Source organism: Trichogramma pretiosum, unplaced genomic scaffold (assembly GCF_000599845.2).
Source record: "Trichogramma pretiosum strain Unisexual culture from Peru unplaced genomic scaffold, Tpre_2.0 scaffold6, whole genome shotgun sequence".
In the NCBI taxonomy this organism is placed as follows: Eukaryota; Metazoa; Arthropoda; class Insecta; order Hymenoptera; family Trichogrammatidae; genus Trichogramma; species Trichogramma pretiosum.
Window position 1 is genome coordinate 3,074,680 of NW_019641678.1, and position 22,434 is coordinate 3,097,113.

A 22,434-nucleotide genomic window follows, 5' to 3' on the forward strand; every position below is an offset into this window, starting at 1 on the left:
TTTATTTACTAATCTATAACGTAGCAAAAAAAGTTTTTACACATCTTAACTCCATTAATGTTTGATAAATATATACAATATTCAACACAATACAAGTACTTGTTCACATTTTATCCATGTAAGTTTTTTTATTCACTGCATTGACCTTTTAAACGCTTCACATTTGCACATTGTTTTGCCATAAAATGTTGATTGTTGTACATTGCTCATTTCATTTAGATTTTAGAATTTAAAATTCAGCACGAGTATAAATTTTAGACTCTGTGCAGGGGACCTGAAAATGAATTACATTTTTTAAAAACAGAATTTTTTTCGGCAACAAAAGAGCATAAAGAGCATAAAGAGCACAATTTTCTTACCTATGTAACTTAACAAAACTGGCAGAAACACGAGACCGTGGGTAACTCCGACCAGGACGATTCCCAAGTACATTCTAAAGTAAAATACCCTGAATATTTGAGTTTTTGCAAAGCCAAGCACGGCGATGCCAACGATCTTGGTCAATGTAATCCCAGAAAACACCTGAATAAGAAAAGAAAAGAAACCATAGCATCGCAGAGTAAGATTATCGTGAATTATCAGAACGATCATCAATCGATATAGAATGAAAAGAAAAAACTCACAGAACTTCCTACGCGCGACAGAGCGTCGGCGGACTTTGTACATCTCGTCTTTTCGTTCGACATCAAGTACGCGTGAACCATGTGACTGCAAAATTCTACAGAAATTCCCACAGCCTGCAAAAAAAAAAAATAGTAATCGTTAGTGCAGTTGATTTAAAATAAAAAAAATAATTGATAAGCTTAGAAAATAAATGTACACGCACCATGACGAGATTGACGAGTGAAACTCCGTTGAGGGACACATCGCACATGACCATGAAGCCGGCCAGATGGACGATGATCATGGCCACGGTTATCACCACCGTGATGGCGGAGAAAAGCGAGAAGCCGGTCAGTAGCAGCGTCACCACGAAGATCGCCAGCAGCGACAGAGCCAGCGACACCACCGTCATGTGCTCGATCTCCAGGTACTGCTCGTAAAACACGTAGAACACGCTGTAGGGGAAGACCTTGATCTCTCGGCCCTGGCTGATGTTCTTGGCATTGATCATGCCCTCGATCTGCTCGGCGATGAGTCGGGCGCTCTTCAGGGCCTCGTACCAATCCGAGGACTTCTTCAGGGGCGTGTGATAGGTCATGAAGTACGAGTCGCCGACGTCGGCTTGGCCCTCGTCGTCGGTGTAATACTTGACGGCCTGAGGACAAGAAACAACGGTTATCATTGGTTCGTATTTTGAAGCCGATTACAAAAAAAGAGCTATTGTATCGTCGTACGTCGTTGTAAGCGGCGCGACCTGCCTTGGCGCAGGAGGAGTCGGGAACATCCTGCAAGAAGAAGTCCAGGTAGTGCCTGAAGCTCGTCTGATTCGGCCGCAGCTTGTGTCTCTTGTCCCTGGAAATGTCGCATTGGTCGCACTCGCCAATTTCGCGCGGGCAGAAGGTGCCGTTCTTCGGGAAGTACTTGCAGCAGCCGTTGATCAGCGACCAGTCCGCGTAATCGTCGATCCAGGACGAGGCGGGCTTGGCTATGTAAGACCTGTGCGATTTTTGTACAAAAAGGAGAGAGATGTATGAGTTTAAACGTACAATTAGCCACGCTTTTGCAAAAAAAAGAAGGAGAAAATGACTGACTTGCTGGACTGGTTGGCCGCGGAAAAGATCTGCATGTAGAGCGAGTCGTCGTTGCAGCCGGCCGAGCCCATGATGGCGTTCTGCACCTCGGGCAAGCTGTAGTTCAGACCCTTGCTCACGACGAAGTACGTGGGCGGTCCCATCGACAGCAAGTCTTGCATGTACTACGGAAATCAGGGGTAAAAATCGATATAAAATCCAAAACGTATGAAACAAATAATATACGAGCGATTATTTTCGTTTGAAAGTTTAATTTTATTTTTTTTTTCGCAAGTTTCGTTTTTTGGAGTTAAAAGATTGTTCGCGTACGTGTACTTTTCTATGCGTGCACATTCATAATTATCAACTCACTGAAATACATTCAAGAGGAATTATATGAGCAAAAAAAACATATGTGAATGTATTGTACTATAGGCAAGTAGGGATCGTTAAATTTTCGTTTTGAAAATATAAACAAACACGAGAGAGTGACAAGTTCTCGCGCGAAAAGCACCATTAATTAATTTATTCCCCTTTTATTTGTCGGGCACAAGTGACAAAACTTTTTATTTTGAAAATCAACATCGTCAACATGAAACTTCTTCGTGGCCTTTTGTACTTTAAATTGGAATAAAATTACAACACAGAGAGTATATTAGTAAATTCGATCTTTCTTTTTCAAATTTATTCATTCGAATGATGTGAAAAAATGTGTAAAATTAAATTACACCAGACATAAAAAAATATTACAATTAGATATAAATATCTCTCATCGACATCACGACAATGAATACGCCTCGACGATATTCCGCACATCCTCGTTCGGTAGATTTTCGATTATCATGTGGCAGCAGAGAATCGGCAGCCGGTATCTTACGAGCTCCCACAAAGGGTACAGCGCGCTCCGACGGAAAAATCGTCTCGACGCTTTCTCGCACAGATGCGAGGCGCAATCATCCGCGCATCCTTCGGGCAGTTTCTCCAACTTGCTATCGTGCGCGCACTCCAAGTAGTCCTTTAACGCGATTCTTTTTTCGGCCTCTATGGGTTGCAACGAGATCAACTCGTAGAGCGACAGGCCTGGTTGATCGTCCGTCATCGTTATCGTTTGCGCTTGGCGCTTGAACTCTTCATCGTTGTACCAATGATTTTCCGTAGACTTGGCGAACAACTCGTACTTGGCGAATAATTTCATGATCATTAAAGTCTGGCTCAGCTCCAGTTTGTGTCCATTATTCTCGAGATACTCGACGATGATCATGGCGCCAGCTGCGAGTCCCAATTTAAAATGACGCGACGAGTGACTCTTCCACGGTCTCAATCGCTTGCCGAAATACTTCTCGGTGGGAAAAACGAATGTCAATGGATCGGCGCCACGATCGAACAAATACTCCATCACTTGCGGCTGAATATTCGCCACGGCCCATTGAAGCGGGGTCCGGCCCTTCTTGTCCCGAACATCGACTATCACCCGGTTTTTTTCGTTGATCTTGAAAAACCTCGCCACCAATTGATAATCGAGCGACAACCTATTTGTCTTACAAATCACGTGAAGAGGAGTCAATCCGTCTCGGTTGGCTAAATTTGGCTTGGCGTTTCTGCTCAGCAGCATCTCGATCAAGTCCGCGTGGCCACCAAACGCAGCCAAGTGCAGTGGCGTATTGCCGAATTTGTCACGGGCATCGATATCTATCGTCCGATCTTTTCGATCGCAGAACCGAAGGAATTTCTTCGCCAAGGGATCGTCGTTGCTTTCTCTTTGGCAAATGACGTGCAGAGGAGTCAATCCGTCCGCGTTGGCCAGAGTCAAATCGCCGCCTACGTTCAACAATCTCATGCTCGAGTTTTGGTCGCCGTTACGCAGAGCCACGTGCAGGGGCGTCTCGCCTCGCTTGTCCCGGGCGTTGACCTCCACGCTCAGTCTCATCTTTCGGCAGATCTCGAAAAATTTCACCAGCATCCTGAAAGCCTCGTCCCTCTCCCTCGTGCAAATGACGTGCAGAGGAGTCAGTCCGTCTGCGTTTGCCAGATTCGGATCGGCGTGATTTTTTAGCAGCAGCTCGATCATGCCCGGGCTCCAGGCGAAGTGTAGCGGCGTGTCGCCCGTTTCTTTCACCCGGAGATTGGCCAATTCGGAGCAGCTATCGAGGAATCTCTTTACGACGAATTCCGATTGACACAGGCAGGCCACGTGGAAGTGCGTCCAGCCGAACTCGTCCTCGTAGTTGAACTTGGAACTGTAAATCTTGAACAGATCGTCGAGGACGTCGAAGATGCCCAATTGGCGGCTGCGATGTATCGCCGTGGTGCGACGTGCCGTTGACTGGCGAAAGTCGGCCTTGTCCTTGTAGCCGCTTTTCCGCACGAATTGGACGAATCGTTTTCCCGCGGCACCGTCGATCGGGCCTTTGGCCATCAACTCGACGGACGCCGAGAGATACTGATCGATTTCTTTCTTTTCGAAAATGGCTAGGACCCCGACTGACCAAATTTCGCTTTCGCCATTTCCTTCGTCAGAGTGATAAATTTTATGGAGGAACGCGCGTCGCTCTTGCTGTTGCTTCCATTCGAGATGTTCGCGCGAGTCCTCCAATGTTTGGATTTGGTCAAGGCCAACCATTTTATTACACATAATAGCACGTAGTCGCTTGTCGATGAGAAATATGTACAATTTTTTTTTTAATTTTAATCACATTTGCTGTGATATTTCAGTCTTCATGCTCCGCGGCAACTCTTACACGACGTACGTAGGATACCGGCTGTACGTACACTGAGATCGTTCGAGTGTAAATAGGGGCGCGAAGCTACGTTTGTGTTGACGTTTGAGCGAGCAAACTCGCAGAGTGGGAATAATATATTATTCCTATAAATATTGCTATCGCTCGATTTTCATGGACATTCATGTATTATTTAAAATGAAAAAAAAAATCATTAACTCACCTCGAAGTACTTGTAGACGTAGGAATCGTCGGGCATGGAGAGACGCTGGTCGAGGCCGATCTCGACGGTGGGCGCGTAAAAGGCGCTGGCGGTCAGCGTGGCGATGAAGACGAGCGGCACCACGAGCCGGGCCGGCTTCGACAGGATCATCGGCGTGTACAGCTTCTCGAAGAACATGCTGACCATGCCGGGGCTGGCCGGGGTTATTCTGGATTTATCCAGGCTGAAGCAGCACAGGCAGTCGAGGATGTTTTGCTGCGGACGAGACGATGCACGACCGTTGTAATTTCAATTGATACGATAGAAATGATGAAATTTACCTCCTCGCGCTGAGCGTCCAGAGACAGCAGACTGACGAAGGCCGTGATCTGCAGGAGAAAATTGATGAATATCGAGACGGCGGCGAAACGGGCGAACGTGTTGACCGCCGGCATCTCCGACAGAGTACCTGAAATACAATAACGCGCATAACATAAATAAAAAAAATTCGACAATTATACACTACAATGGATTTAAATGTGCGGAAGCTTACCGATGAGGAAGCAGCATATCTCCGAGACACTGGTCAGAAGCATGGACGGCCCGACGAGGCCCGCCACACGACCCACGTGCTCGGCCACGCTCTCCAGGGATCGTCGTTTGTGGTGCTTGTGGGCTCGGACGAGGATGAAGATGTTGTCGACGCCCACCGCGAGTACCAAGAACGGAATGACCTGCAGAATTTTTTTAAACGATGCATTAATTTTTTCCTCGTTTCTGAATTATTTAGTGCGCGTTCAATGTAGCTCACCTCGATGGTCAGCAACGAGGTCGGCACGCCGATGTAGCCGAATATTCCGATCGAGCACAGCACGGAAAAGAGAACGATGAGTATTCCGCCGATGCTCAAGAATATCTTGCAGGACACCTGCGTAAAAACGGAGTTGTGTATCGTGTTTCATTTCCATTCGTCGTTTTCAATATGTACTCACGAAGCAATGCCAGGAGAACTTAAAGTCACCGAGCGCGAGGGCGATGTAGACGAACATGAGGGCGTAGCTGGCCATCATCGTCAGCGTCTCGGCCCTGGACGTGCGCTCGAGCTCGTCCTCGAGCGAGCGCTCGCTCGTGTAGGCGATCTCCATCGTGGCCGGCCGCTCGTGCTCGTCCCAGTGCTTCATGAAAGCCAAGAATCTGCGACAAAATCGAGATTATAGAGAGACGTGAAACTTCCTCTTTTCCGAGTGTATATCGGTGCTTCGCCCAGCAGCAGCAGTACCTGCTCTCCCATCTTTTGGCCATCTCCACGTGTTGCTCGTCCTTGGAATTTCTCACCAAAAACGTCACGACCAGACCGGTGGAATTGATGTAGTCCTTCAGGTCGTACTTGCGGCCCTTGTCGTCCTCCCGCAGAAAGCCACCGAGCGCAATGTCCGGTATGATGGGTCCCTTGTAGGGCGCCAGGCAGTCGGGGTTGAAAGGATTGCTGCAATACAAGCACGAAGCGCTCCGCGATTCTTAGAAGATCTTTTCGAATAAAGGTATATAATACTATGTGAAATCTCCTATTTTGTATAAAGTGCCGACCTCAGGCAATCGTATAATTTCTCCGCGTCGAATTGATCCTTGTCCTCACCGAAGTAGCCCCAGATGCTCTGCACCGTGCAGTAATCGAGCGTCATCGGTCCGGTAAAGTCGCTCTTCACCGGGGCGTAGCAGATTTTGTCTAGACCCTCGCCTTCGGCTTGACCGAGCTTTAAAAATGATGAGAATGTGAAAATTTTGATCAATCTCGCGTTTCGTTCGTTATAATTGGATATAATTCACTCGGCGACGCTTACCTTTTTGATTTCTGATTGCAGACTTAGTACTTTTCTCAAAAATGTCTCCTCGAATACGTTCGAAAACGTGACGTTTTCTCCGTATACCGTATAATTGACCTAAAAATACATTTGTATCATACTCAAAAACTCATCGATTTACGCATTATATCGAGGGAATCACAGAGAGATATTTATCGGGCATATCGTTTATATACCGTTGCGAGATTCGTCGACTTGATGAAGATCTGCTCGGTGCGGAAGAAAGGCTGGAAGTGCTCGTCGAAGTAGTCCTTCTCGAGGCGGGCTCGAGAGCTCGGTGCCGCCCAGATCTCGATGGGGTTCGAGGTGATGTCGAGCTTGGTCGTGCCGTAGCTCAGCACGATCACGAAGTTCATCATGATGGCCAGCGAGCTCACCGGGTGCTGGGCGAAGAAGGTGCCCAGGCGCTGGAACAGGAACTCGAGGAACTGGCGGAATGTCGCGCCCCGCGAGATCTGCGCCGCGGACGACGACGATGACGGCGACGATTTTCGCCCGTCGGCCCGCGGTTTATCGAGCGACAGATCGTCCGAGCTCGATAAATTCGACGACTCGTTATCTGCGAGCGCGCAAAAATAAAAAATTGTTTTTTTACGTGTTTGTTTTTCGAGTTGTTTTTTTTTATTTATTTTTTATTTTCGATGATTACCATCCGTGTGGTTTCTGAACCTGACGATGTACACCAGAATGACGGTCAAGGAACTCGTTCCCAGAATTATCAAAGCTGCGACGACCCCGTAACCGTTCCAATGAAAAATTTCAAATTTAGTCTGGTCGTAAAAAATGTTGTTCGCTTTGCAGGCCTGGGGACAATCGACGCAGCTGCAAGCCTCCGTCGCGTTCTGTGAAATCGATTCGATTTTCGTTATTCAAGCTCAAAGGAGTTTCAAGGAGATGACCGGATGGCCCGGTGAAAATAAAAATTCGTCATGAGTATAGTAACGGTACAAGGGGATCCCGAGCTAATTGAAAGCTTCGGTGCTGAATTCGAATTACGTTGGATAAGTCGAAAAAAATTTTCAAGTCTTCAGCGTCAATACAATGTACAATTGTACGTGCTAGATATTATTTCCCTACTCGTTTCAATGTCGTTATTTAGTTGTAAACTCTCCAAGTAAACAATCGTGTAAATAATACCATGAGATACCAAAGTATTATAATACCTTAACAATCGAAAATTATATCTTTTAAATACATACTTTGACCTAGAGCACAACTACCACGGAAATTTTTGATACTAGTGGAGTTGTAAACACGTAAATATAGAGAACCTAGAGAATCGAAGGTCAACGAGCTCATTGTTTAACGGAATTCAACAAGTCTGATTCCGAGATCTCTATCAATTATATTTTTCGTAAAAGCTCCGTATAACGACGAAATTTTATTTTCATGTATTGCCTCGCGGCATCCCCTCATTAGCCATATAATATTACGACGATAGAAAAAAAGTTACATCGTAAGCCTCGTGACATCCTATTGTAGGTGGATTTAAAAACTGTCTTATCGTTTTTTCTTGTAGCTGATCAAAATCATATACGTAGTTGATTTCGAAAGGTGCGTAGCCCTTTGGAACGGCGGTACCCATGAATTTGAACCAACTGCAACGAGTGCATACAAGAAATAAAAACTCATATTCGTGCATATAAATAGGCGTAATTGAATGGATCTTGATAAGGATAAGTATACAAATTTAGCGTACTTTTTAGCGTTGCAATTACTTGCGTATTCTCCACACGCGAGTTCGATGCTCTTCTGCGAGGTGGACGGGACCAGCACATTCTTGCAAGATTCGTACGTCGCGTTTGTGTAGTCCTCGGAAATTAAAAGCTACACATACACAAGCAAATAAAACGTTCGATCTGTGAATTACTTTTTTGACAAATCGTTTCGACAAAAATAAAATATGAACCTCGATGGAATCGATGCATTGGCCGTCGACCGCGGTAGCGGCCATAAATTGGCTCTGATTGGGACCGCAGGTGAAGTCGCAAATCGAACGTAACAGATTTCTCGTGCACGACTGGCATCTGCCAAAGATTCCCTCAGCCTGTTTCATCTTTTCGGTCATGTCTTCGATTTGGTCATCGCTGCAGCAAGTCAATAATGGTGCATCTGCTGCGAGTCAGGCGACACGATCAACATGACGATTTATTTATTGCATTTGTTTTACCTTCATTAATTTTTTTTTTTTTTGCTTACCCGACTGGCCGTCGAAAAGGTGCGGACACCTGTTTTTCAAAATCTCGATGCTGGTCTGTTTCGTCAATGGTCGTGCCGGCTCGTTCGAGGCGACATTGCGTACTTGACCTGTGCTAGTGGGCTCGCATTGGCCGTACCACACGCAAGTAGGAGGAGCAGCCGCGGCAGCGGCAGGATTATCCGCCGCTTGGCCGGTGTACAAGCCGAGCGCGACTATGCACGCGAAGAAGTAGCTTACGAGCATGTTTACTTTTTTTTTTATTTTAATTTAGAGTATATCTGCGAGAACTCGATTCAATGAACTTTTCTTTTGTAACACATTCGCTGCAAGAAAAAAACTGCACACTTGGAACGAGTCACAATGATAATTCTAATTCTTTTACACACTCCGATACACCTCACTCGACTTTACGTTATGGAAGCATTGTTGAATCCACTCCAGCCGCGATTAATGCGGCCAGGCGTCTGACGATATACTGAGCGTCGTCAACCGCGCAGTCAAATTCAGCAGCAAATCTTGAGAAATTCTTTATCAACTGGACGGCCGGATTATAATCCTTATCAATTGTACAAGTCAGGCATGGGTGAATGAGCGAATATGTGACCAATTCCGATTATCGTAAATTGACGAGAGTAAAAATTTATCTCTCATCTCGATTCTTGATAAACATCGACAGCAGTTATGCATAGAAAAAATGAGACAATTTTTTGCTACAGTCGAGTTTTTTTGATGGATTGTATTTTTGGGATTATCTGAAGGAGGTTTTACACAGTGCGCGAACAACAATTTCGTTAGCGATAAAGACGCTCTTTACTTTTTATTTATATTCACGAGCTAGATAAATTGAGCAAAGTGTACAATTTGGGTGTAATAATTTCTTTAATTGAACGTTCATAGATAATAGGTATAATCTGCCAACATTGTATTATCAACACAATAAGAAATCAGAATCGGTTTTGATAAGATAATGACTTGGCCAAAGGAATTGGTAATAAGATAGTTTTAAAGAAAATACTTTTTTGTATTATCAAAAATAAAAATCTCACCTGTGGAATATAGATAAATATTAAAGCTGTGCTATGTAATTCATTTTCGATTCTATATTAATCGAAAAAATGTACGTGTAGTTTGCTTGACATATTATGATCATGAGTGAATGAGTAAACTGAGGTTCTCTGCAAGTGTGGGATTTCCGGAAGATGGAGGTTCATTTGTCATTCTACATATAATGAATTATGCATTACGCATGATACGCTGGTGATATAATTTGATTTTGATCCAAAAGAGAATTTGAAATGAAAACAAATGATTTTTTGCATTAATTAATCATATTTTAATGATGCAATGATTGTACAAATGGATCTTTCATTCAGACCTTTTCACCTAACTGAGGCGCAATAACAATAAATATGATATAATAATTCTTTCCAATAATATTCATTGTAATAATAATTAAATAGTAATAAATCTTATTAATGACAACCCGGTCGAAATTCCATTACAGAGATTTTTTTTAATTACATTGTTTTTTTTTATTTTTTTAAGTAAAACGTAAGATTCACATCATCTCATTCTTGTCTCATAATTCTTATTTATTTTTATGTATATAATATTTATATTTATATTTATATAAATATATATATATGTTTAATATATATATTTATATATAATTGAGAATTATATTATATAGGATTCATCTCGGTTTTTCGACTTCGTCAAACCCATGCATATATTATGTTTACCCTTACACTCAATAATTGGAATATAAGTTTATATGAAAGAAATTTAAAGTAAGTTTCTCTTCTTTCAAGACATGTTTGCGTTTCATTTTGTGTCAATACTTTTTTTTCTTCTTATTTATCGCGTATGTGTAAATGACATATTGTGTTTGTGGTGTGCCTGCGCTGCATGTGCACGTAATTTTTTTTCACCTCTCACTCTCATCCCACTTTTTTCTCTATGTAGTAGCCAATCTCTCTCAAGCAAAATCTGGATCGATTGCCAAGAAGCGAGATCTAAAATGCCAGTCAAAGTGTAGTTCTGACTGCCTCCATGTGTGGCACACTCAACTTATTTAGATCTTATTGAAATTCTTAAGTATAGTTGAACATACCGAACTGACCTTGATCTACTCGATTAGCTGGCGGGCTTCTTTTTATTAGTTTAATTTTTTAATAAATATATGATTCAATTAGATCGGATTTTAATCTTGCAGCTTAAACGCGAGAAAAATTATGAAATTCGATGTACTAGGCCAACTATTTTTTTTTTTTTTTTTAATTATTCGTTACCATAATTTGAACAAGACCGGGTGGAAAAAACTCCACCCGTTTATTGATACTTCAATCTGATTTTTAACCAAATATATTTCATAATGCCTCGTAGCTGAACAATTAAATAAATAACGAGGCATCGATGCGTTTCGTATTCTGCAACACACGTTAATAAAATTTATACAATAAAATGTCGATCAACTGTTAATAAATCTGTCAATGGATTTTCACATGCGAATAATGCTTAATATATGAACGAATAATTCATGCTTCATTATTTTCTTTCTTTCTTTTAATGAATGAATTTTCTTTTACGTTAATAATATATACTTCAGCGCTTTCATTCTGACTAATTGTTGGTTTATGTTATTTTTATTCATCATCTTTTATTTTATATATAATATATATAAGTATCGTGCTTGTGTATGTAAAAAGATGTCAGTGTCCTTAAAAGTGTGACTGTGTGCATGTAATCCTGTCGTTTTGAAATTCATTTATTCGATCCTCATGATTTATCCAATTATCTCTTGCTCTCGAGTACGATTCGCAGGACTTGTCTGTACTTTTTTATTTTTTTTTCGCGTTGATCTGAATCCAACTCACCAGTCCTGCACAGAATGTCACATTGTCAACTCTCAACGGCCCCGAGTTGTGGCTCACCTCGTACACTGCGTGATGTCAATGAACATATTGCCTTATATTTTATATTTTATTATTATTTTTTATAACTTTTAGTGTATTTTTTTTGTTTTTGTTTAATTATGTCGTATAATTCTCTCGTAATATTCATCGCACCAGTTAATAAGTGATTAATGTGCATAGTTTATAGCATAGAGATTTTTCATTATTTTAGGTACGTGTTTTTTTTGCCTTGCTTCGAATACGGCAGGATTTTGCATCATGTTATTGATTTTCTCGGTTCTTTTACACCCTTCTTCCTCGCCTCATAAAATTGTATTATACCTTAGAAATATCGAATATTCTCTCTATAAATACGTAATTATATTTTTATTTTTATCAGCGCAAAATATTAAAATTTAAATTTTCTAATTCAATAACATAGCTAGTATGTAAATTTGTATCGTTTAAAATCGTCACAAATTTAACGTATAGTTTCACATTCAAAGGGAGTACGATCGCTTTTTTATTTTTTTACCTTTTTTCATAATAATAAGTACTAAAAAGTATGATTTGGTATTATTTTCTCTTTCGCTTTTTCATTGGTCAAGGATGAGAAAGTACAGCGGCAGCGACTAAATGCCTCCATTGCAGTGGTTCACAAAAAACTGTGTTTTTTTTTAATTATTGCAACATACATTCATAAAGTATATTTTAAGCTTGTAATATACACTCGTGATAACAGTTTTCATTATTTTTATTTTCACCCGTTAATGCTATTATTTTCATTATATTGATAATGGGTCAAAATTTCGTCGTAATCGCTGTAATTCTGCATCCTCATGGCACCATCACTCAACGTTGATAGAAATTTTATGCTCGATTAAAAAAAACGAAAGAACGAGTTTTAATTTTTCGACGATCAAAGAAGCAGGACTCAATAGTGTTATTAAATTTTCTTTTATACAAATAAGCTCAACTATTCAATATAATATAGTAATCTATATTGTAATCGTGTTAAAACTCTACATTCTCATAACATTGAATTAATAGTTACGTTCCTTCGTATAAATATTTGTTAAAAATTCATTCGGAAAATTGAAAAAATTTTTCCACCTCTCGCGTCGTTCGTCGATGCTTGCCACAAATTCTTCGAAACCTCATCCGCAAGACTCATTAATATACATTTTTCTGTAATCAATCCTTCTTACGCACGGCATTTTTATGAGATTTTAATTTGTTTTTTTACACAGTACTGGATGTGTGATCGAGCGGGTAAAATTTTAAACCGTCTGTATTCATGTGTAATATCGATGATAATAGCGATGCGATCAAGACCGAGTTAGATCCTCGAAAACCCCAATAATTTCTTCTTTTTTTTTCATTTTGGTGGTTTCTAATTCACCATCATTGACATTGAACGAAGACGCGGATGCATCTTCTCCCGCACAAAGTATAAATATATCAATAATATCGCTTTAACTAACTCCGACCCATTCGTGATTGTCGAGACAAAGGTCTTTCATCGTTTCTTAAGAATTGGTATACACTACCTCTTTTTTTTAAATTATTTTTGTTACACTTTTTGAATGACTCGCCGCAGCGGCTCGTGTACGCTCACCTTTATTACAAATTATGAATTATACTATATAGATAATAATTACATAACGTGTTTGAATCGTACATTTTTTGTCAATGACTATATCGATGTAATCAGTCAACGCTAAGAAATTAGCAAAAAAATATCCATTCTTGAAAAATCAAAACGAGTTTGTATCATGTATTATTCGATCGTCATTTTTCTTTGACTTTCTCAAGCCAGCCTAACAGTCATCGATTGATTTTCTTTATTTTTTTTTTTGCTTTTTTTATGCGAGATTCGTATATTATCGGAGATACAATGCCGTGCGTATGGGACACTAATTTTAACATCGTTACTTTTTTTCAGTGAGTATGTATATACACGCAGATCAATGTTATTTTGTTTTGTTTTGTTAATATTTATATCTTACGAATATAATTATATGCGCGCTTCACGAAACAGAGACACGCGTATACACGCATATCGATACATATACTCCGGAATGTGTATGTGTGTGCGTAATTGCGCGCCGAGCTAATTAATATAGCGCGCGCGCGCCCGCCTCGTGCGTGTACTGCACGTGCGATGATTAATCTTTCATTGATTATTATTAATTTTATTTTTTTCTTTATATTTGAATACTTTCTCTCGTCTGATTTACACAAAAAATTCAAAATCTCGTATAGATATCGTCCACTAGTAACCATTAATGTACTCCCATTAACAATGTGTATGTGTGTGTCTGTTTTTTTTTCTGCTTACGTAACAAATACCGAATCAATCGCTATACGTATATGTTTAGTTTATTTTTAATTTAATTTTAAGTTTTTTTTTCATGTATAATGTATATCAATGACGTCTGCAAATACTGCAATGGTACATATAGAGCTTATCACTGAACCTACATTATCAATTGCAACAACCATTTTTTGTTTTTTATTTTTTAAATATTTTTCGCTTTGAAACACATGCTCTAGCACACACACATTCGTCACCTACTTTCGAGCTCTTTCTCTCTCTTTCGCTCCTCGCTCCTTTATTTCTTCGTCGATTGCTCTGCTAACCCATATCTTTCACTCTCTTTCTCACTCGTTCTTTTTGACTAGATTCGCGCGTTACACAATTATAAGATTACGATCTATTACGGTACACGAGATACGCAGGGTCGTCACGGCGCGGCGGACGCCAGTCTTCGGGCCGACAATTAAAGACGCGCGCTCACCACTACCTCTTTTTATCCCGAGAATAATTTGCCGATTCGCCGCCGCTCCTCGAGAGCGCGTCCTCGGGTCCGTTTATACAATAAGCAATGTGAAAAATAAAATTCCATGCGTTTTATTTTTTATTTTTCGCCCGGGGGAAGCGCACTCTCGAGCTCGACACAGAAAGTTTTTTTTTCGTCTTCGTATATAATATAATGTAATAATATAAATCTGCAGCCGTGTTGTGGTGCAGAGATACAACCGAACGAGAGTGCAGCCGCCGCGCGAGAGACCCTTTGAATTTTTTTCTTTTCATTTTTTTTTTTTTTAATAAGTGGAAGATCTGTTCTTTTGCATCGACAACGCCATCGTCAAGAGGATTGCGCCCTGCAAAATCGCGCCCGTCACCCGAGTGTGTATAATAAATTAACTTTCGGGAGTGGGTGCAAACTTCGCGCATCAGCATTATTGGCACCGTCGTCGAGAGACTCAATTTTTGTCGCGCGCACGCGAGTCAATTTCTTTTTAGCACGCGCGTTTGGGAAAAAAATCACGCCATGCATGTACTGCCGATTTTTTAATTGATTTTTCAAATTCTTACACTCAATGTTTTATATAGTTAAATCTATATCGTGTATATTTTATTTATATTATGATGTAAGAATTTTTTTATGATAATAATATTTATCTTATAAGATTACGTCGTCGTCAGTTTTAATTAACTTGAATTTTTTTCAGTGACACACTATTTCGTAAAACCCCCTCTTCACTTTTTTTTTATCACTTGCGTCTCTCTCTTTTTCTCTCATGTAAATCGTTCTTTCAACACACGCAACAATCATTCTTACGATATTTTAATATGTACAGAGTTGATTTTTTTTTGTTCTCACTTTTGTTTTACATCATTTTGTCGCGTTGCTGTCTGCGCTAAAGGGCCATAAAATCGGGGGTATATCGGGTTTAATACAATAATGCCTCTCACTATTGATGTGCTTTTTCTCATGACTTTTATATAAGGAAATCACGATACGGTCGTGGTTTTATATATAATATATAAAAAAAATGTATCGAGCCAAAAAAGAGGCGCCTCAATTTAGCCTTATTATCCCAACATATAACATACGATTTTTTTTAAACTCGAACTATAAACCTTGACTCGTAACATTTGATGATTTTAAATTATTATATGATTTATGCGTTTGGTTTTTAAAAAAAAAAATTAATTCAATTCAGACTGATTTTCCGTTGAAACGTAATCTATATAGTGTCCAAAAACCATACTTACGTAATTTATAAAAGTTTACAAGAATCGAAGCAAATTCGTTTACTTTCAAGCATCTCTATATTATTAATGTAGATCATTGGAAAATTGCTTAAATCGTATTAGAAATTGAACTTGTATAAAAATTGTACCAACAAACCGACGATAAAAATCTTTTATTTTTTACTATTTACCAAATATTACTTTACTTTGCGTTAACAATATAGAGTAGTAAGATTCCAATGTGCATTGTTGAGGATTTGAGAAAAAACTCATGACTCGTTGTTGTATCATAAAAAAATCTAAACGACGTACGCGTGGTAGGATAATATGAGATTTATTTATTTATGCAACATCCAACCCCTTTCCTGCTTCACTTGAGACAATATTTATATGATATACTTGGCACTGTTGTAATCTTAAAAATTAACAAAGTGAAAAGTGGAAAATGGTTGATCATAGAATGAAGACAATTAATAATAACCCGACTTAATTTAAGTCATTTTATATATTCAATTTAATGATATCTAATTAAAAATAAACGTTTTACAATTACGAAGCACGCGCATTTTTGCTCGTTAATTACTTTGCTCAATTTGATGCGCGTACCCGCGGGGACTAGTTATTTCACACAAGGTCATTTAGACAGCTTTGGCAATTTTTTCATTTTACTTCAATTATCAATTCTAAGAAACGAAGTGTTCTGGTTTCAATCGAATAAAGGTCAAGCACTTCATTCGCTCGTGCGCGGGAAAAATTCCCGCGTCGAATTTCGGGTACATCGACATAAGCGCGATGTATATCAAAAAACAATGAACCGGTCATTTATACTTCGTAAAATTATAATATTTTATATAAGGTGTTCTTTGGCCTCACATAGACGCGGCTCGTGACGAAGACGGGGCGACGGCGCCCATTGTACAAGTGTCAAGATTACCTTATCAAAGGTATCGTATGATAATCGGTAACGATTCTCACGGGTTTTGCGCACGCGCCTTCGTAAACGTGAGTGTGCTAAAATTCGTGCGCCTAGCAGGTAACACATATTTTTAATATTAATAAGTGTCGCATCCTATATAAGTCTTTTACGTATGCGATATCGAAAAGAGGAGGTTTATATATCTCGAACCAGAAGTCGTTGGTATACACATGGTATCGGTACATATATGTTAATAGTTAAAGCGCGGGCGGGCTTCGTTTAGCACGGACAGCAATCGTTTTTAAATATTTGCACGATTGAAGTTTATTTCCCCCTCCTTCATCATCTTCATTTTTGAAGAAAGTCTCGGATGCATAATTATATTTTATGCGCATTCACGCGACACACGCACACATGACGCGTGTACGATGCTGCTGGTGCTGTTGGCCTCTGCATTTTGCTAAGCCGCGCGCACGCAGTCGCACACACGCACACTTAGTATTTATTTATATTTTTTATTTTACTATAATGTAATAAGTACGTCGTTGAGCTTTTTTTCCCATATAGTGGTTGTGTGTTTTTGGTTTTTTTTTACATTTTCGCACCTGATCGGCACCGTGGCGTAGCTTTCTAGTTCTTTTCCTTTTTTGCTTTTTTATTATTGCTGCGCGTGTTACGTGCTGTTTTCTCCATATACGTTAGGTATATTTATAATTACATCGTTAGCACGACGAGATACACAAATCTCGTACCGTTGGCTTACATTTTAAAAATTACTAAACGAGGAGGATTGATCCTCGTTTACATAAGTCGTATTTTGTCTCTTATCTGCGTCGTGATTTGTTTCGAATTTCGACGTCTGCATGTGTGGAACTTTAAACGTGATTGTTGATCTCGAAGAGGGACTTGCGGGACGCGCCGCCATGCTGAAGGGAGCTCGTGGCCTCGGCGAACTCTGCGGCCGAGGCTTTGCCCTTGCGCGGCAGCGTCATCGACTCGCCGAGCTCGCGCGGTTTCCAGACTGGAGAACCTAGAATACGAGCAAAAAATTATTCAGATCGTTACGTGATGGACGTAACGAGTGTACCCTAATTTTTCTTTCATATTTATCTTGTTAATCCTACCGACCGAGGAGAAAGATGATGTACGTGAAATTCGCTCATCACGCGATAAAATAATAAAATTAAAATAAAATAAACAAACTGGCAATTGATTAACAATTATAATCACACGGAACAATCAGTCAAATTGATACAGGCGAGAGATTACAAGAAGATTATCGAACGGTTGATAGTGAATTTTTTTTCTTCTGTGCCTGGCACGCGCTCCGCGACTCCCGACCAACGACGCGATAATAGGCGCGTGCGCCGAGTGATGATTCATTTGTTTGCGTTTATACTTGAAGAAAAAAAAGAAGAAGAAGACGAAAGTAATCGTGATAATACACATTCGTGTGTAAAGGCAAAAAATTCGGACATTTATAGATACGGACGTACATTATATTATAGAGGCGACACTTTAATCCACCGCAAAGATCTTAGATCTAAATCAATTTTCTGTATAAAAAAAAAATTTACCCGCCGCGTGCCGTATATCGTCTCGTAATCGGTTTAATACGTATGTACGTATGTATAATATCACGTGTGTCGTACGCCTCGCTTCGTATACAGCCTCGATTATCGTCGTAGGCCATCTGCCAAAAAATTAAATAGGCCAACAAGATTGTTATAAACGCGTCAGTCATCGCTGCTGCATATAAATATACAACAATCACGTCATGCCGAGCGCGTCTTACCGAGCTCTTTGATCTGCGCCGGCTGATAATTCTCCGGATGGTGTGACGATTGTATGAGCTTGGCTTGGCTGCCCGTGCTGCCCGCCGATATCGTCGACGTCGTGCTAAGGGTCAGGTGATTCGGCGTGCGTCCCAGATTCGTCTTCTTCTCGCCTCCGTACGCCTGCGAGTCCTCTTCACCTTCCGACTTGGCGCCGGATTCCATCTCGACCTTTGTCTCACCTTTTTGAAACGAGAGAGAGAAAGACGAAATTCGATTAATTTCCGGATATTTTTATTACTTTTTCATATAGTAGATAGATTCTCCGATCGTGCTTAGATTAAATTGAAAATTTTTCCTCTCACAAGGTAAACAATCAGGAGAGAAAAAAAGAAGTCGGATTTAAATACACGATAACGTGTATGTATGCGTTTATACGAGATATCGAAAGTATAATCGTTCAGACCTCACGTGACTCGATAAAAGAAATCTGATCCTCGACTCACCGCTGCTGTCGCTGATGGTCTTGCTCCTGGTGCGGAACGTCTGCTGGCCGTGATGCTGGCGCATCTGCTGGTGGTGCAGCTCCTCGGCGTCCTCGCTGCTGTCGCGATCGATCGGCTGCCGCGTGTGCGTGTACTTCCGCCGGGCGCCGAGGGTGTTGGACAGCATCTGCTGCTTCATGGCCTTCTTGGACAGCGTGCCGGTGCCACCGCTGCTACCCGTGGGCAGGCTCGGCGGCACCGACGGATGATGGCCGTTCGTGGCGGCCGACGACGATTTATCGCTCCTGTCGTGATGTCGGCCCATCGTCATCGTCTGTTGCGCCAATTGCTGCGACCTATAATCGACGAGAGCAGGATTGCTTTTGCACACGCTTGAGATTAATATCGTGTGAGCGATTGATGTAATGTTTTTTTTATTTGCTGACAATCAATTTGGTGTAGTGCTGGGGTTAATGCAAGAGAGATATATCAAGACACAGGCGTCATGCCCCATGAAGAGTAGAGCAAAGTTTACTTTAAAACGATGTCTATCATCGATTACAGAAGAGGTATATAGAGTTTCGATAGGATCGTTCTGGCTTCGTTTTTTTTTTTTTTTTTTCAAGAGATCCAATTGTGGAAGAAGTGCTCGGTTGGATAACACACAGGTATTACGTTTTACACACTCAACGAAGAAGATAACTACGTTTTTTTTAATCTAGGGCTGGGAAAACTCCTCGATGCAGGAACAGTCAATACTTTTCACTCTCTTAAAGAAAACAAATCATTCAAATGAACACGACGTATGATGTATGTATAATTACCTCGTCGAGGGTATGCTCATGTTCCGCACGGACTCCCGAATGATCTGCCTGATGGTTTTGAGGAACGAGTTGCGGAAGTCGCTCGTGCTGTTCGAGAGCACGTAGACCTTCTCCGAGCGGCGCTGCAGCTGGCTGCGCAAATGTATGAGCTCCCAGAGGAAGTGCGACTCCATGTCCTTGGCCGAGCTCGAGCGCACCTGGACCTCGGTCACGGGTATCAGTACCTGGTAGCGTATGATCTCAACGTCGCCGTCGTTCTTCTTGCCGGTGTTGGCTTTCGAGCCGCCTTGCAGGTCGAACTGTTTTGAGAGACATTGAGAGAGTTGAAATTAAGAGCTAAAGTGGTATTTTATTGCTCATGGAAAAAGTCATCGTGTTCGTAACATAGATTTTTAAAAATCATTTCCACATCTATATTTTTTTAATTAATAAATTATTAACGACGGTATAGCATTTTCAACGAACATATTGTTAGGATCATAGTAAACAAAGAGAAGAGGTACTGTAATTGTGACGTAACGCTAGTTTATAAATATCATACATCCTTTAATAATTGATTAATTGGAAAACCACAAAATACGCTTCTAATGAATTTCAAAAATATCTACTTTGGGACCTAATAAATTTTTGTATCGGAAACGCGAACTTAATAGTTTTATCTCACCATCAATTTTTTCTTCTGTCTGAGTTTCTCTTTACATAGGAAGACAACTGCGGATTTGAAGACAAAGCACATGGCGTGTAACTCCAGTCCCTTCTTAATTTTGCCCAAGAAGTCGGATATGTTAAGCCACTCGACGCCTCCGTAATATAGTAAATCACCCGGACTTAGATCGATTGACTGAAATGAGGAAAGAAAAAATTGTTTTATTTAAATAATCTTTTATTTTACAACAATTTTACAATAAATAAAGGAAAAATAATCGTACCTGTTTGCAAGACTTTTGATGTTGTCGGAATAAATGATCAAAAATAGCACCATATTCCTCGTGGATTCTTTGCATTTCGTTGATGTGTTCGGCTACTTTCTCCATTCCATTAAGTGCTCCTGAAAAACACAAATTTTAAACAATTATTGACGATATTATTGTGTAGAACAAAAAGAGGACGTAAAAAAGTATTATTCTCGTTGAAAAAAAATCGCAAAAGATTTGCTAGGTGTGGGGTTCGAACCCACGCTCCCAGACGGGAACCAGAGCTTAAATCTGGCGCCTTAGACCGCTCGGCCAACCTAGCTGTTGTAGAGAGTGGCACAATTTACGCCTTATTAATGATTTGGTTCTATTTGAACGAAATTAGTCACGTTTTTTTTATCAAAAAGGAATCCCGACCCGTAGATCGGAACCAAGTATTGCTAGGTGTGGGGTTCGAACCCACGCTCCCAGACGGGAACCAGAGCTTAAATCTGGCGCCTTAGACCGCTCGGCCAACCTAGCTGTTGTAGGCTGCTGTTCAATTTACGCGTTATTATTATATTTCGTTTTATTTTAACGATATTAGTAACAATTTTTTAAACGCTAATTTTTATTAAAGAAAATTGAGCACAACATTTTTCTTCGCTTACCTATTAAGTGTCGACGTTCGTCGCTGTGCTCGTCAGTAAGATTCCTCAACTGCTGTAGCAGCAATGGATACTTCAATATTCTCTGAATTGGTTTAATCAGATACGACTCGAGCGTCGACGAGTGCTGTTGTCGCGGATTTCGAGCTTGAAGAAATTCTTGCAAAGCTTGATTTCCTTCATCTAAAATAGAATTGATGATTCAAATTTTTTTATAAACCTTTCAATAAATTATTTTGGCGATAATTTATTTGTTTAAACAAATTTTATACTTACTCGGATGTAAGACTTTTTGGGCCTTTGAATGACTAGCACAGAACGAGCTATAGAGTTTGAAGTGATTTACATAAAACAAGAAGGCACTTCCAATGGAAAACAGCACACCCTGGAAAAATTATTATCATGTTTAGTAAGAAATTCCCTAAAAATTATCGAACATCAATCGTACCTTAAATTGACTTGGATGTTCGAAGTTGAGAAACTCGGGCTCGACCTCGATTGCGTGATCAAGATTTTGCAAAAATTGCCTCTGAAAAGCCACGATCTCTTGGATATTGCCGAACAGCGCATTGATCTCGGCATTGGACAAGAACGTCTCTCGCTTCAAAGGTTCCAGATAATTTTCCAGCAAGCTGTTCAGATTCTACAAGCACGTAAAAAGAAAGTAAAAAGTTAATTACCCATTCCAAAATACCATCGTCGTTTTATTAATATAAAATAAAAGATAATCAACCTTGACGTATGTCCTCTCGGTCTCGACGAGCTCGAGGATGACCTTCTTGAGCTTCTCGGCGTCGGTGAGCTGACGCGAGGGTGTCAGAGCCTGCGAGTGCGCGCTGAGCACGCTGCCGGTCGGGCTGGCCTTGCCCGGCGAGCGACAGATGCCGGTCACCTGTTCCGCGGTCTTGAGCAGATTCTCGATCTCGAAGGAGTTGGCGCGCGACGTCGGCTTGCTGCCGTCGTGAGCGCTCAGGCTGTCCGGCACTTGCTCTTTGGCTGCAACACACAAACACACGCGCACATGTAAGACCGATTAAAAAATATGAAATTGTGCATGTATAAAAATTAATGTTGTGTATTTCGAGCGAGTAAAGATAAATATTATTATTATTTTTGCATATAAGTGCGAACCTAGTAAGCCTCTCTGGTGATTACGAATGCAGCTGACGATTATCATTGTCGGCGCGTTGATACGTCTCTTCACGAAACGTTTACATTTATTCATTAAAAACAACAACAGCTCGCGGGCGGCGGATTTGGGGTTTTTTTCAGGTGACGGT

The 22,434-nt window shown here is 40.6% G+C and overlaps 2 protein-coding genes and 2 non-coding genes across 17 annotated transcripts in view; all 4 read right to left on the reverse strand.

Moving 5' to 3' along the window:
* Positions 1-94: 94 nt before the first annotated feature.
* LOC106652153 (Niemann-Pick type protein homolog 1B-like) lies at positions 95-10,501 on the reverse strand. Its single transcript, XM_023460866.1, has 20 exons — positions 8,654-10,501; positions 8,364-8,569; positions 8,154-8,281; positions 7,908-8,052; positions 7,104-7,296; positions 6,631-7,013; positions 6,434-6,532; positions 6,180-6,346; positions 5,872-6,078; positions 5,585-5,786; positions 5,404-5,520; positions 5,146-5,326; positions 4,934-5,061; positions 4,614-4,868; positions 1,695-1,858; positions 1,338-1,599; positions 827-1,258; positions 624-737; positions 360-522; positions 95-274 (listed from the first exon to the last, which is right to left on the reverse strand). Exons 1-20 carry the CDS (start codon positions 8,895-8,897, stop codon positions 255-257), a joined length of 3,810 nt encoding a protein of 1,269 aa, XP_023316634.1. The 5' UTR covers positions 8,898-10,501; the 3' UTR covers positions 95-254.
* Positions 10,502-12,084: 1,583 nt separating this feature from the next.
* The window catches only part of LOC106652273, a 79,152-nt gene continuing 68,802 nt past the window's right edge, over positions 12,085-22,434 (reverse strand). For 13 of the 14 annotated variants that reach the window (XM_023460860.1, XM_023460865.1, XM_014371127.2 and 10 more), the window contains 10 exons: positions 21,888-22,150; positions 21,603-21,797; positions 21,431-21,539; positions 21,158-21,337; positions 20,523-20,641; positions 20,258-20,434; positions 19,594-19,892; positions 18,791-19,149; positions 18,305-18,526; positions 12,085-17,539 (listed from right to left, as the gene is read on the reverse strand). In XM_023460860.1, the coding sequence (XP_023316628.1) occupies positions 17,385-17,539; positions 18,305-18,526; positions 18,791-19,149; positions 19,594-19,892; positions 20,258-20,434; positions 20,523-20,641; positions 21,158-21,337; positions 21,431-21,539; positions 21,603-21,797; positions 21,888-22,150 (2,078 nt within the window). In that variant the 3' untranslated portion in view covers positions 12,085-17,384. The remainder of the gene's footprint in view (positions 17,540-18,304; positions 18,527-18,790; positions 19,150-19,593; positions 19,893-20,257; positions 20,435-20,522; positions 20,642-21,157; positions 21,338-21,430; positions 21,540-21,602; positions 21,798-21,887; positions 22,151-22,434) is intronic. The other variant, XM_023460858.1, reaches the window with a different exon arrangement.
* On the reverse strand, positions 20,746-20,829 carry Trnal-uaa. The gene has a single exon. It is a non-coding gene; the product is annotated as a tRNA-Leu (tRNA).
* On the reverse strand, positions 20,946-21,029 carry Trnal-uaa. The gene has a single exon. It is a non-coding gene; the product is annotated as a tRNA-Leu (tRNA).